Source organism: Ahaetulla prasina, chromosome 2 (genome assembly GCF_028640845.1).
Source record: "Ahaetulla prasina isolate Xishuangbanna chromosome 2, ASM2864084v1, whole genome shotgun sequence".
NCBI lineage: Eukaryota > Metazoa > Chordata > Lepidosauria > Squamata > Colubridae > Ahaetulla > Ahaetulla prasina.
In genome coordinates, this window is record NC_080540.1 from 145,696,020 (window position 1) to 145,712,103 (window position 16,084).

Consider the following 16,084-nt stretch of genomic DNA (forward strand, 5'->3'; position numbering starts at 1 on the left):
ACTCTAAAAAGAAATTCTAAAGCTGTGGTCACCAATCTGAGCATTTCCTTCCCAACTCAAGCGATATCTCCAAAATGTTCTATTCTTTCCTCCCCCACCCCACCCCAAAAAAATAATAATTAAAAATAATTCTCCAGTCATAATTGAATTCCAACTTCAGGAACCCAGAAGTTGCTGCTCCACAGAATGGGGGGTAATAAATACCTACGTGACCGCTTCTTGGTGGCGAGAGGGGAGGGGATCTCTCCATTTATAAATGTTAAAAGAGTTGTTTGTTGCTAAGCCTCACAAAAGCCCAGAGACGATTCTCGAGGAATTCGCTTTTCCTACCGCCCGCCCAGTAAAAAAAAAAAGCTTCCTCCTTCGCCCGCCTCGCAAGAGGCAAGTCTCAGACTTGGCTTCAAAAATAAAAGAGAGAAAGAGAGGGGGGAAGGGGGGGGATCAAAAATACACACACACACACACAGGCCAGCCTTCCAAGGGTGGGTTTTTGCGCTTCTTGCCTCCAAAGCCTTGAAGGTATCGCTCGCCTGCTTTAGTAGTGAAGGACCCGAATATCCGCCTTCCATCGCAATCGTCCGACCCCGCTCTACACAAAAACACACACCCCGAAGGAGTTTCGTGCCCAGGACTCCGGCGGCGCCTCCGCGTAAATAGCCTAGCCGCCACCCGCCGCCTTCTCCCCGGGCTGCGACTTCTGCAAGGCCCCTCCGCAGGCACAGGGCCCTCTCCGGCCAGCCCCGGTCGCGCTCCGCCGGGGGGACGGAGAAGCCTTCCCCTTAATCCCCGAGGGACCCCACCCTCCGCCTCCCCGGCGCTTCCCAAGCGGCTTCGGAAAGCTTCTCACCCCGGTCCCAACCCCGGCGGAAATTTCCCCTTCGTCCCTTCGTTTTTCCCAGCCAGCGAATAGGGAAGTCCTGACTTACCTGTCATTACTTTCTACGCCATCTTGGATCCACTTGTCAACGTCCTCCCAAAGCATTGTGGGTAAAAAAGTGTCTTCTTTTCCTCCCCTTCTTTTCGCCCCGCCCGCCCCGCCCGCGCTTCGCCGCCCCTTTCCTCGTCCCATCCACTCCCCCCTCCCCCCTCCCTCCTCCTCTCCCCTCACGCGCCCGGATCGGACGGAGCGGAGGGAAAACTTAACAGAGGGAGGAAAGTGGCGGCCGGATGGGTCTCTGTGGGGAAAGAGCGAAAGGCGGCGGGTGGTTGGCGCCCCGAAGTGCAAGTGGGGATTGAAAAGAGATGGTGGAAGGCAAGATGGTTGGTAGGTTCAAAGGATCAAAGGGCCTGGAGACTAAAGCATATTATGAAGAACGGTTGCAGGAATTGGATATAGAATAGAATAGAATAGAATAGAATAGAATAGAATAGAATTCTTTATTGGCCAAGTGTGATTGGACACACAAGGAATTTGTCTTGGTGCATATGCTCTCAGTGTACATAAAAGAAAAGATACGTTCATCAAGGTACAACATTTACAACACAATTGATGATCAATATATCAATATAAATCATAAGGATTGCCAGCAACAAGTTATAGTCATACAGTCATAAGTGGAAAGAGATTGGTGATGGGAACTATGAAACGATTAATAGTAGTGCAGATTCAGTAAATAGTCTGACAGTGTTGAGGGAATTATTTGTTTAGCAGAGTGATGGCCTTCGGGAAAAAACTGTTCTTGTGTCTAGTTGTTCTGGTGTGCAGTGCTCTATAGCGTCGTTTTGAGGGTAGGAGTTGAAACAGTTTATGTCCAGGATGCGAGGGATCTGCAAATATTTTCACGGCCCTCTTCTTGATTCGTGCAGTATACAGGTCCTCAATGGAAGGCAGGTTGGTAGCAATTATTTTTTCTGCAATTCTAATTATCCTCTAAAGTCTGTGTTTTTCTTGTTGGGTTGCAGAACCGAACCAGACAGTTATAGAGGTGCAAATGACAGACTCAATAATTCCTCTGTAGAATTGGATCAGCAGCTCCTTGGGCAGTTTGAGCTTACTGAGTTGGCGCAGAAAGAACATTCTTTGTTGTCCTTTTTTAATGATGTTTTTGATGTTAGCTGTCCATTTGAGATCTTGCGATATGATAGAACCCAGAAATTTGAAGGTTTCTACTGTTGATACTGTGTTGTCAAGTATTGTGAGAGGTGGCCAGTCTACAGAAAAGGAAGACTAGGCTAGAGGTGACATGATCGCAGTGTCCCAGTATTTGAGGGGCTGCCACAAAGAAGAGGGGGGTCAAATTAATAATTTTCACACCCAACAAGAAACAACTGGATACTGATGCAAACACGGGAACCTAATTCTACAACGAATCCAGATGTCTACAGCACCATCACGGGTACCAACAATACACTCATGAGATTGAAAGTGCCAATCAATTGACCCAATGATACCTGCTGTCTTCTGAAAGTAATGGCCTTCTGGAAGAATCATATGATAAATGGGGCAACTTTGTGGGAAAGAATTAATGGACACAAATATAACCTCACAACTAAAAAAAAAAAAAGAGGATGAGAGCATGTTCTATAGATTGAATCTAGGATGTTCCCAGCCTTAAAATTTGAGTTGGACTCATTCCATAATAAACTGGAACCAGCCTGGATTATTCAAATTATTCTCCAAAGCACTAGAGGGCAGGACAAGAAATAATGGTTGGAAACTACCCTGTTTTCCCCAAAATAACACACCCCCTGATAATAAGCCCAATTGGACTTTTGAGTGCATGGAAATAAAGCCAAGCACTTATTTCAGGGTTCAAAAAAATATAAGACAGCGTATTATTCCCGGTAATAAGGAGAGAAGCAACCTGGAATTAAGGAGAAATTTCCCAACAGTGAGGACAATTAACCAGTGGAATAGCTTGCCTTCAGAAGTTGTGGATGCTCCATCATTGGAGGTTTTAAGAAGAGACTAGACAAGGGGGTCTCCAACCTTGGCAACTTTAAGCCTGGCGGACTTCAACTCCCAGAATTCCCCAGCCAGCAAAACTGCTGGGGAATTCTGGGAGTTGAAGTCCACCAGGCTTAAAGTTGTCAAGGTTGGAGACCCCTGGACTAGACAGTCACTTCTCTGAAATGGAATATGTTCTCCTGCTTGAGCAGGGGGCTGGACTAGAAGACCTCCAGGGTCCCTCTATTCTATTCAAGATAGGGTGGTTTGGGCCCCCGAGCAGTGGGATTTAAAAGGGAGGGCGGAAGGCAAGATGGTAGGCTGGTAGAATCGGTGCTTTCTACCCCGGTTTTTAAAGCCACCGTTTTGGCGTTAACTGTCTTTGGGCGGAAAAAGTTAATGGGTTCCGATTGACTCCTGAGCAGCCTAGTGAGGAAAAAGTGATTTGTAGAGCCAATCAAAATTAATCTTGACCTCCTGTGCTTAACAGGGAAAAATAGAGAGCTGTGCATTCATAAAATTATTAATGCATAAAATTATTTTTCCAAAATGCAATTGATTCTGAGAAATTTGGGCTGACTAGAAATTGCGACCATCTTGCAATAGATTCATATAAAATTGGAACTAGCAGTTAAGCCATCCTGCCATCCGGAGCCTGACTTAGATGTGGGTTTCTTTTTCCCCCCTATTTATAAATTTGTATGGCACTGTGCTGCATCTAGGAGTTAAAAGTAGTTCTAGTTGATGGTACTAAAATGGTTTTCATCGAGTGGTATATCAAATAATACAGCTAAGTAGCAAGTACAAGTAGTCCTCAACTTACAATTGTTCGTTTAGTGACCGTTCAAAGTTAGAAGGGTCCTGAAAAAAGTGACTAGTGACCATTATTCACAGTTAACAATCTTTGCATATGGTCAACATTTGGACCCTTGGCAGCTGGTTCATATTTATGAAGGTTGCAGGGTCCCAGGGTCATGTGATCATTTTTTGTGACCTTCTGACAAGCAAAGTCAATGGGGAAGCCAGATCCACTTAACAACTGGTTTACTAACTTATCAGTTGCAATGATTCACTTAACTGAGGCAAGAAAGGTTGTAAAAGGGAGCAAAACTCACTTAACAAATGTCTTGCTTAGCTTAATTGGGCTTAATTGTGATCGTAAGTCGACTACCACCTGTATCTGGGAAGAAAGGGTTAATGGGTTCCTATCGACTCCTGAGCTGCCTACCAAGCAAAAAGGGGTTTGTAAAGATGCTCAAAATCAATCTTGACTTCCCTTGCCTAATAGGAACAAGTAGTATGTGCGCATTCATACAATTATTAATACATAAAATTATTTTTCCAAAATGAGAAATTTGGACTGACTAGAAATTGCAACCATTTTGCGACTGATTCATATAAATTGGAAATAGCAGTTAAGTTGTCCTGCCATCCGGAGTCTGACTTAGATGTGGGGTGGTGGGTTTTTTTGCTATTTATAAATGTTTATTGCATGTGCTGCATCTAGGAGTTAAAAGTAGTTCTAGTTGATGGTACTAAAATGAATTTTCATCGAGTGGTATATCAAATAATTCAGCTAAGTAGCAAATACCTGCTGCTCCGAAAGACTAACCTCCAGCTATTTTTCTCCAGCTTTTCAAGGATAACAAATTCTTAAAGACAAACAGCATGTCATACTTATCACTTAATCTCTAAGATGTCATGCAGTTTCCTGCAAGTGAAAGAGTTGGTGCATGAGACTTTAGCACAAATGTATAGGTTATTTTTTACATTGATGGTGTTGCAGATCTAAAACCAAGAGCAGTATCTGCGGTCATTTCTTTTTATTTTCTCTCACGATAAGCACTTTCCGAGGTTTCTAAATAAGTTTATGTTTCTTCTCATTTTCATAGAATTCTAAAACGGGTAAGGCAGTTGTTACTAAGAAGCCCTCAGTATCTGGAACAAATACAGGTAGCCCTCAACTTACAACTACAATCCAGCACACAATTTCTGTTGCTAAGCAAGATAGTTAAGTGAATGTTGCCCCATTTTACGAACTTTCTTGCCATAGATGCATCCTCAGATACAGTCAGGGTTTATAACATCAACGGCTAATAACATAACTTCTGAACATGGAATCTACACATACATACAAACACACACACACACGATTGAGAATTGAGAATTCAGAGTTACAAATACATGTTGACAAATTGTCTTCAAGAACTATCTAAATTTTAAGCTTCAAATCATAGTAAGCAATTTTCAGTTTTGTATTTTGTAAATTTACAAGACTGGATGCTTCCTGCAAAATGAATCCTTCATGTACAAGAAATTCACTTATTATTCTAACTAGCTGTTCAATTGTAATGTGAATCAACATTGTTCACGTATCAAAGTTTATCAGCTCTTTTCTTTATATAGTACCAACTTTAAGAGTTACATTTTTAAATGTTGTACCTTATAATTACCGTATTTTTCAGAGTATTAGACGCTCTGGAATAGAATAGAACAGAACAGAACAGAACAGAATAGAATAGAATTCTTTATTGGCCAAGTGGGATTGGACACACAAGGAATTTGTCTTGGTGCATACACTCTTGGTGTACATAAAAGAAAAGATACATTTGTCAAGAATCATAAGGTACAACACTTAATGATAGCCATAGGGAAACAGTCAATATAAATTTTAAGGATACCAGCAACAAGGTTACAGTCATTTAGTCATAAGTGGAAGGAGATGGGTGATAGGAACAATGAGAAGATTAATTGTAATGCAGACTTAGTAACTAGTTTGACATTGTTGAGGGAATGATTTGTTTAACAGAGAGACGGCGTTTGGGAAAAAACTGTTCTTCTGTCTAGTTGTTCTGGTGTGCAATGCTCTATAGCGTCGTTTTGAGGGTAGGAGTTGAAACAGTTTATGTCCAGGATGTGAGGAGTCTGTAAATATTTTCACAGCCCTCTTTTTGACTCGTGCAGTATACAGGTCCTCAATGGAGGGCAGGTTGGTAGTAATTGTTTTTTCTGCAGTTCTAATTATCCTCTGAAGTCTGTGTCTGTCTTGGGTTGCAGAACCAAACCAGACAGTTATAGAGGTGTAGATGACAGACTCAATAATTCCTCTGTAGAACTGTATCAGCAGCTCCTTGGGCAGTTTGAGCTTTTTGAGTTGGCACAGAAAGAACATTCTTTGTTGTGCTTTTTTGATGATGTTTTTGATGTTGGGTGTCCATTTTAAGTTATGAGATATGGTAGAACTTAGAAATTTGAAGGTTTCTACTGTTGATATTGTGTTGTCTAGTATTGTAAGAGGTGGTAGTATGGGAGGGTTTCTTCTAAAGTCCACCACCATTTCTATGGTTTTGAGTGTGTTTTGAGTGTGTACATTAGTTTTTGGGGAGGAAAACAAGAAAAAAAAGTCTGCCTCTGCCTACCAGCATCCATCGGTATTCATCTGGCTACAGGGCATGTCGAGTCCGAAAACACAATGCACGGAGGCCGAAAACAGTTGAAGGGTGGGGGCCAGCGGGTAGGCGGGGCTTCAGCAACATTTGGTGTATAAGACGCCCAGACATTTCTACCCACTTTTGGGGGAGAGGAGTGCATCTTATATTCCGAAAAATATAGTACTTCAAATCAAATCAAATCAATATTTGGTCCTAGACCAGCATTTAAATCCCAAAAGTCACAATTAATTGAGATAAAAGAAAAAATATAATTATTTGAAAATATCTAAAAAGGATTAGAGTTTATTACTGTGCAGACTGTAGAACAGTACTTGACTGTGGTCAAGAGAATAAAATCAGATTGATCTGATCATAACCTCTTGAGATAAAACAAATTGGAATGACCAGGATATTTAGTAAAAAATGGGAATAATAATTTCTGGCAAGCAATACAGAATAACATATTTAGTACATTTGATTTATGATATTTGTATCAGTTGCCCTGCCATGACACCCCTTGTGATTCTGGGTGTTGTTCAGTAATTCCAGTTGCGTAAACATGTCTCAACATAGCTAAGATCTGTGTTCCAGCTTGCCTGCGGTTCTTGAGAACCTGCAGTTTACTTCTGTCAAGATGAAAGGGTCCATCCTTAAGCAATTGGAAATTCCAAGGTTTCAGGAGTATAAACTTTAACAGACATTTAATCCAGAGGCACTGGTTAGTGATATTGTCCTTGAATTCAAAGTGGGATAAAGATATTAGTTGACTGCTTTGTGTTTCAGTAGATGGCGCAAACCTAAACAATCGCATTAATTCACTAATACCATGTTTAGTTAAACATGGGTTAATGTGTAATGCAAAGACAAACCCCAAAGTAAGTGTCTCTTTGGAGGACAAATGTGCCTTGTTTGATTTAATCATGGAGTCATGTATCTCAGTAAGTCACAATATGATCTGACAGGTTTGGTCTTAAAGTGTTGTGTGAATTGTGGCTCCTTAACAAGCCATTGTGGCTTCTTAACAAAAATCATGGCTTAGGTGCATGAACCTACTCCTTTATTTGGAAAAAAAGTGGGGGGGGAACAGCACGAGGAGAAAAAGGGGGCTTTAAAGTGCACAGAAAGAATGCTTGGAACTCAGGCAACTCCTAAGCTTTTGGTCTAGCAGTTAAGGCACCAGGCTAGAGTGGCACCAGGCACCAAGCAACCTGGAATTAAGGAGAAACTTCCTAACGGTGAGGACAATTAACCAGTGGAACAGCTTGCCTTCAGAAGTTGTGGATGCTCCATCATTGGAGGTTTTAAGAAGAGACCGGACAGTCACTTCTCTGAAATGGTTTAGGGTCACCTGCTTGAGCAGTGGTCTGGACTAGAAGACCTCCAAGGTTGCTTCCAGTCCATTCTATTCTGAATGAACTAAGGAGTATTATGTATTTTCACTATCTTGAGTTACTTATAGTGGAATAAAGGTGGAATAAAAATCAAATAAGTAAAAAGCCTGATCAGGTGGGAGCTAGAGCAACTACAATTAAGGATGCTGAGGGCTCAGGGAAACTGCACCCCTGCCTCTTAGAAAAAAAATATGATGACAAAGGTGTGCGACTAGCCTGGCCCCTTCCATTGAAGAGCAATAGAGCAGCTGTTGGAAACTCGCTTTTCCTTCTCTGCTACTAATACCTGACTTGGGTTGACTGATTTACCAAAAGCCTGATATTATAGCAGGCCTGTCAAACAGGTGGCCAGATACACCACACACAGGCCATATCCACCCTGGCTCCGCAAAGGCAAAAAACATCACAATACATCACAATCTGGCCTGTGACGCGATCGAGTATGACACCCGTGGGCTATAGGAACAAAAGCCAGAAATCGTGATTCAAAAAAGTCCACTACCAGGGGAAGGTCAGCCAAGTCTGAAGAGTCCTCATTTACAATCTTTCATTATAGTGACCATTCAAAGTTACAAAAGCACTGAAAAAAGTGACTTAATACCATTTTTCACCCGGCCATTGCAGCGTTCCCATGGTCATATGATCAGAATGTGGACACTTGGCAACTGGCTCATATTTCTGACAGTTGTAGTGTCCCGGGGTCACATGTTCACCTTTTGTATCCTTCTGACAAGCAAAGTCAATGGGGAAGCCACATTTACTTTACAACCTTGTTAGTAACTTAACAACTGCAGTGATTCATTTAAGTGTGCCAAGAAAGATCATAAAACGGGGCAAAACTCATTTAACAACTGTCTCGCTTAGCAACAGATGTTTTGGTCATACCCCAAGGACTACCTGTAAAAAGAAATATCAATACATTTCTAACCATTTCTTTGTAGCTTGGGAAAACTGATTTTCTCCTTTTCTATTCACTTAATTTCTTGCCTTTGCAGTTTTTCAGTGGGTGCCATCCTTCGGATTTTAATGCTGGTATGCTACCTTGGGTGACAATAATGATCTAGAAAAAGTGTGTTAAAATTGCATTGGACCCCATCAATCAATAGATGATAATGATGAGAATGGTGTGGAAATCCAATTACGAAATAAATGTTGAGGAAAAAAAATCCACCTTCAAAACTTTGGCTTTGGCTAAACTTTTTTTAAATTATTTCAATGGTTAATATTTGAATCTAAAACAGAAACATTCCAAATTGTGACAGATGCCGATAAACTGCTACTGCAAATACTTTTTCTTCCTCTGCCGTCGTCTTAGATTGAAATGGTCTTCAAACAGATCTATACTAAAACCCTGAAAATTGACGTACTTTATTGTATTTTTATGGTGCAAACATTTTTATTGTGAAGAATATAAGAATTTACATATGAAGCTTGGCCGCAGGGAGAGAGAGATTAAATTTAATTTGTCGAGTTTCTCTATATATATGCAAGTCAACAGGTCAGGCAAAATAAATCACAATTTCCATTATAGAAACTGTAGGTAATTAAATAACTCACTTGGACACTGCATAGGCACTGTGGTGCCTGCTTGCAACACATTTCGTTCCTGGCACAATTTTCATGTTTGCTGGATGCCCTAGTTTCCTATCTCTAGGTCAGAGGAAGAAATGTCTAGGTCATATATCAAGTTGGGGTCAAGATAAGTAAACTAATAACAAACCTTGGATATGGTAGGGGCAGGTTGAACTCTGCCATACTTTGGAGACGTTTTAGTTTCAAAAGATGAACAATGCAGTTTGAGCACTTAAAGAGAGGTATGTCACGGAGATGCATAAAAAGCTATGGAACTGATCCAGGCCAAAATATTGGGAGAATAACATATTTTGCTTTTGATATGAATTAAAAATCAGCATAATTATCTTCTACAGTGACTCACAACTATACAAATTGCTCTTACACTATTGTACTCTACAAGTGTAATTTGTAATTCTCAGAGCCAAAGAAAATAGACTGTATACCAGAACATATGAAAATTAGAGCTTTTTATAATCCAAAAGATCAAGTATGCCATTTCCTGCGAGTGCCGTGGAGAACTGATATCCTGCTGAGAGCAGGACTGCATTTGCAAGGAAAATCACGGTGGATACCAAAATCTGGAGGAAGGAGAAATCTTTTGAGATTATCCACCTGACTCTGAACGGTTGCTCCTCTTGAGTAGACCACAGAAACTGCCATTTTGCAGTTCATTTTGGAGTTGACTTGGATAGGAATCAAGATTACATCAAGCTAACATTCATGAAGCAGCTTTTAAGGACATTAAGTTTGACTTAGCCTTATTTTTTATTCACTTTTTTGATTGTATTTTTTTTCTATTATACCGTAAAGATTAAGACCCTTTAGACCAGGGGTGTCACACTGGCAGCCCACGAGCCAGATGCATCATGCACAGGCCACACCCACCCCAGATAGGAAAAACATCACAAAACGCCACGATGGCAATGTGACCCGAGTTTGACACCCATGAGTCAGTCACAACTTGACAAGGGAAACCTTTAAACCTTAAAGCCCACCTTTATTATTTTTACAAATAACTCAAGGTGGTAAACATATCCAACACACCCTTCTATTCCGCCCTCAACAACCCAGTGAGCGGGTTTGGGTTGAGAGAGTGACTGGCTCAAAATCTCCCAGCTGGCTAAAATAGAAGTTGAATTCACTTGAATTTCCTGCTTTCTAGCCTGGTGTCTTAATGACTAGACCAATTTTACTATATTCATCAGTGAGTCTCTTCCTTAAGAGGAAGATGGTATAAATTTGATTTTAAAACTTTTGGAAATCTTTGGATGATGCGGCAAAAATGCTTAGAATATGGATTTTTTACATAGGATTAACGGTCCAGAATTGATTTAGAATGATAGCTTTGAATTAATTAGAAGGAATTTTCCCTTGGGAAATGGCCATTGTTTTGGATCTTTTTATGATAAGGGGACCTTGAAGGTTAGATGCTAGAGGGAGCTAGAGGTTAAAGAAAAGACTGGAGTAGAAATCTATAATAGAAGTCTTTGAATATTTGTCAGCCAAACTCCTTGGTAAAATATATTGGCAGAGTTACAAACAAGTTGCAGTGGATAACTATGAAATTATTTTGAAGGGGGACTTAATTCCATTAAGCAATGAAGATATGGAAAAAGATAGACACACAAATAGAACCAATCTATAATTTATTCCCTAAAAGATGTATAAACATTAAACCAGGAAACCGATTTGTATTTTTTTTTTAACCGGTTATACAAAAGAGTTCAATAAGATTTTATTAGAAGTGACAAACAAGGGACAAACTTTACTTATTAAATATACAAAAACATATATAATTGTATAATTAAAGTTGTGAAAGATTTTTGGCTTAAAACAGAGGAACAGAAAACGAACTCTGGCGCTCTTTTTGAAGGGCTCAGAATTAAATTTGTTTAAAAAATCTTAGAAAAGGAATACAAGGTTGCCTACTTTTATCAGGGCTAAATGAAAAATATTTATAATTGGTTGCCCTTATTGGATTTTTGCTGACAAGGAAGGACTGACATTTAGATTGTGTTGCTTAAGGGACGAACTACTGAGTGAAGAAAGATTATGTTGAATTTAAGAGATGGCGATAAACTATTAAAATTATCTTTAATTGCTAGGATGAAGGGGGAAGTTTTTTCTTTCACTTTTCCTTTTTTGGATTTGTTTTGATTTTTGCAGTTTGTAATTGTTTCTATTCTTTTCATTAATAATTCTTAGTAAAATTATTAAAAAATAAATCAAGGCTCACTTGTGAATTTCAAGTCCATACTTGAAATTTAATCTATTTCAAGTCCATACATTTCAATTTGATCTACGACTACCAACTACTGTTCCTTAAACACAAGCCAGGAGTTCAGAAGGACCTGCGGATTGTGCACTGGTCATCGTCTTCTCTTTTCCCAGCATTATGGATTGTTCAAGAGCTAGCTTTTTGTATAGTATCTCCAAATTTTAATTTGAACCCAGCTGGTCAGAACAGAAACGAAACATAAGGCTAATGTGAAGGCTGTAGTGGCGCAGTGGTTAGAACACAGGCTACTTCTGCTGCCTACTGGCTGCCTGCAATTTGGCAGTTCAACTCTCACCAGGCTCAAGGTTGACTCAGCCTTCTATCCTTCCGAAGTCAGTACAATGAGGACCCAGATTGTTGGGGGCAATAGGCTGAGTCTGTAAACCGCTTAGAGAGGGCTAGAAAGCATTGTGAAGCGGTATGTAAGTCTAAGTGCTATTTCTATTGCTAATTCAGCCTCCTGTCTCAGGCCTTGGCTCAATTGCCAATTTACTCAATGTGAGAATGCACCTCACGTTTAATAATGGAGTTGATAACTATTTCAAGCTAAGGAAATTTTGGAAATTCAAGAAAGGGGTTTGCAGCGAACTGCTGTTGCCGAGGACAGTATATTGAGTGTTAATTTCACCATGCTTATTCGTTGAACTAGAAAGTTTAACGTAAGAATACACAGCAGCTTTCTCCACCTCTAATTACAAACCACGTTTTGATTGGAGAACAAAGAATCATTTCTTTCTGTAAAGAAAGATTGCTCCTTGTTTGATATTAAAGTTCATACATTTCACAGTATGCAATTACCCCAGTTACCTGTTTTGAAAAGGGGGAAGCAGACAACAAATTGCCTAGTTTCCTTTGGTGCCATAAAATGAGTCATGTAATATTGATTTACTATTGGGCTGCAAGCTATTCAGATTGGACCAGTGGTTAATTGATGCTCAGTACTTTAGTTTGTTAATGTCAGGAAAATAATTACTTAGTCAAGTTGAGAAGTATATTTCCCTTGGGGCTGAAGGGATCTTGGGAAAGTAGTTAATCACCACTCCTAATTATATTATTTGACCTATAGGAGGGAGTAAGGCACCTGTGAGCTATGAGCCAATTGCAGTCCTCAAGCTTCCCCCCATCCCACTATTAAGCTCTGAATTTTGGAAGCAGACTAACAATAGTTTCCCAACGTACCATGGAAGAAAAAATAATAATTAAGAAAATAGAATTTACGGACTTACCACTAATTTGGTAACATATATAGCTTTTGAAGCTAAAAAAAACATTGCCTTTTCATACTACAGAATTATTCTTACCCTTGCTTTTGGTTTTTGTTACATGTTATGCTGATCTCAGTAGGTTCAGAATAACTAGAACAGGTTCAGGCAAAGACAACTAAAATACCACTGAGAAATTGAATGAATTGTGAATGTTTAGCCTTGAGAAAACAGAGAGGGTTACAAGCGCATTCTTTCAAATGTTGAAAAAACAAAGAATAAGGGTTTCAAATAACAAAACACAAGGTATCAGTTAATCTTTGTCAACTCTTGCTAACAGCAAGTCTTGACACTGGAATTAGTTGCACGGGGTTGAAGCCGAGACTATCCTAGCGCAGGGGTCTGCAAAGCTGGCTGAGGAGTTCTAGGAGTTGAAGTCCACAAGTCTTAAAAGAGCCAAGTTTGCAGACCCCTATCCTAGTGCAATAACTTGGACAGAGATTTAGACTTGCAGGACCAAATTACCCTTCCACCCAATTCTAGTATTTAGATATAAAGGTAGAGATTTTATATATCAGAAATATAAAGATCATTAAGTATAGGGAATGTATTACTGGTTTAGGGAGGTTGGAATGTAGTATAAGTTTTATTTTCCCCATACTCTTTTTACCTTTTAGAAACTACAGAATGCATACAAAGTTCTCCAGATCACTTCAGGAAATGTTCTTCGATAACATGTAAAAATGTATAAACACTTCCCTTAGACATAGTTCTATTAAAAGTGACACTATACTCTAGAAAGTATACATACCCAAAACCTCGAATCTTGTTTAAAAATCAGTACTCTGTCTTGCTAATGCTATCCATTGCAAAATAAGACCACCAAAATTGTGTCCATCAAATGTTTTGATGACAACTAGCAGAACTCCCGCACAGCACAATGTATGACTCAAAATGGTAAGAGAGGTTGTCTAAAACATTTAATAGGCACCACATTATTTTTAAAACTTATAGTGAATACTATTTTTATGCTGTTATTTAAGCAAAATTTGTGGTTTTTGTATGTACACCTAAATAATCCTAGTAGATGTTATATGATTTATTTCTCACAACATATTAAGCCATAATGTAGTTTATTTAATTTTGGCTAAAGTTACATGAAGTCAGCCATTTTATTTTACAAACCATTGTTTATGGTTTAGTATGTTCTGCAAATCCAACCATTTATCATTTACCAAATCTCAATTAACCAAACCATGGTTTAGGTCATCAGGTGACCTAATATTACCAAAGTACTGTGTAAAGAATTAGCAACTGTCTAGAAGCATTAAGTGGCAGTCAGTAGTAAATCTAATATTTTTTTAAATTCAAGCACAACAGAATTGCATGGAATTACCACAACATAGACTCCTCTATTCCTTATTAAAATTATATCTCAAGTAGACACCCTAACAGTTTACACTCTTGCTCAGACAAATCAGTGCATGCATTCTGATTTATCTCATTCTAGATAAATGTAATAAACATTCAGCACATTATCTGATACTGTAATCCCAATAACTTCAAAAGGTTTGTAGTGGTATACACTGAGAATGATATTCTGCTGATGGATAATCAGAAACTGTGGGGTAGTTGCAATTGCTGAACATTTTAGAGCTATTTTTGTTTTTTAAAAAACTTGCTTTTCAAATTAGTTTTTGTCTCATTTTTTCACCAAAATTATACTTAATACACAATTCCTTTCTTTTGAAATTTATTCCACTGCATTGGAAATGGAAATGAGTTTGAATCTTATTAGTTAAAGATGGAACTTCAATGGGATTTCATCAGCTCTTGAAGAAAAAGGATTTGCATGTTAATACACCATTCCAGTCTGACTCATGCAGATTTAAGTTGTCATAATGCACGTATGTTAGCTGCTTTCCACAGGAAAACATGAAGGCAAGAACCACTATTGTTTTTACTAAGGCTACCCATAAAGCAGAGGTGAAATGCTACCGGTTCGACTGAACTGGTAGCAATGGTGGCAGGTGGTTCTGAGAACAGCGCAAGGCTCCGCCCACCTGCCTGGTTGTCGGTACTTCCTGATTTTAACTAGGAAATAACCTGTTGAAAGTACGCACACTTTCAAACTGGTAAGGAAGGTAAGTAGATTTCACCCCTGCTATAAAGCAATACTTGTCTGGTTTGCAATCAACAGCAGTTGATTGTATCCTTCTTTTTGGATACAAATTCCACTAAACAATCTTTAAATGAGCTTTATGTATTATAGAAAATATACAGCCCATGCAAGACATTGTTAAGGACTTGCTACTTAGATCAGTTTCACTTACAGTTGAATCAGTTCTAATTCAAGGCTTATTAGAGAAAGAGATAAAGGTGGAATACTGTACCTACCAGCTTATTTCAGTAAATTGTGACTTTCCCACCATGGTTTCAAATATATTGTATACAGGAATCATACAGAGGCGGCCTTCAAATCAAGAGCTTTTTCAGTTTGCTATAAGTCTGTAAATCTAGAAAAGTATCTTGCTGGAGTAGATGTTAACTTTCACCTGGATCACACAATACATAGATAATACAGTTGGTTTAATTGGCAAGTTCTGGGATCCCAGCCACAAGAATTTTAAAATTACAGTGCAGTCATGTCCAATTATGGTTTATTCAGCAAACTTTGATTAAGCAATGACGTAATGGAATGCATGTCTCGGATGAATGTTTAAAATGTTCTCTAGAACAGAATGAAACAACTTGGCAAACTCACCATGATCAACTCAATACGGGACAACTGGCTGTGGAACAATTGACCCGCAGCAAGTTGGCCATGGCGAGTTGGATGTGGCAAGTTCGCCATGCTAAGTTGGCTGCATCAAGTTGTCCTAGACCCCTTTAGAAAAAACAAAAGAAATCACAAGGAAAATTAAAATATTTATCATGTAAGTTGACTGTCATATAAAGAGCATGGGAGGCATCATTGTTATGGTAGACAGAAGCTCAGAATTTAGGATTATGTTGTAGAAAGAAAAGGGCAATCGGAATTTGTTCAAATCCTCAGAACTATGGATTTGGGTAGATAATTTCTGGTTGTTGTTTTTTTGCCACTGAATTTTTTTTCTAAATGTTGTAGAATAATCCTGTATGAACTGAACAATGGCACAAGAATCCAAGAGAAGTTATCTAAATTATCAGGTAGCGGGATCTTCTGGAATCGTCGTAGGCAGTGAACAAAATTTTGCTATGTAGCAAAGGCAACAGAATTCAATTGACATTGGCCTTCCAACACGTGCAACTTTAGTAAAAGTGGATCAGAAATGAATCTC

The 16,084-nt window shown here is 39.1% G+C and overlaps 1 protein-coding gene across 2 annotated transcripts in view; it reads right to left on the reverse strand.

The window, feature by feature from the left end:
* HELZ (helicase with zinc finger) overlaps positions 1 to 998 on the reverse strand; it is a 144,100-nt gene extending 143,102 nt beyond the window's left edge. The window contains exon 1 of one of the 2 annotated variants that reach the window (XM_058166099.1): positions 927 to 998. Coding sequence is in view for 1 of the 2 variants with exons in the window: in XM_058166097.1 (XP_058022080.1) it covers positions 504 to 569 (66 nt within the window). In the remaining variant the exon portion in view is untranslated. Of the gene's footprint in view, positions 1 to 503; positions 585 to 926 lie in introns of those variants that run through there. The other variant, XM_058166097.1, reaches the window with a different exon arrangement.
* Positions 999 to 16,084: the final 15,086 nt, after the last annotated feature.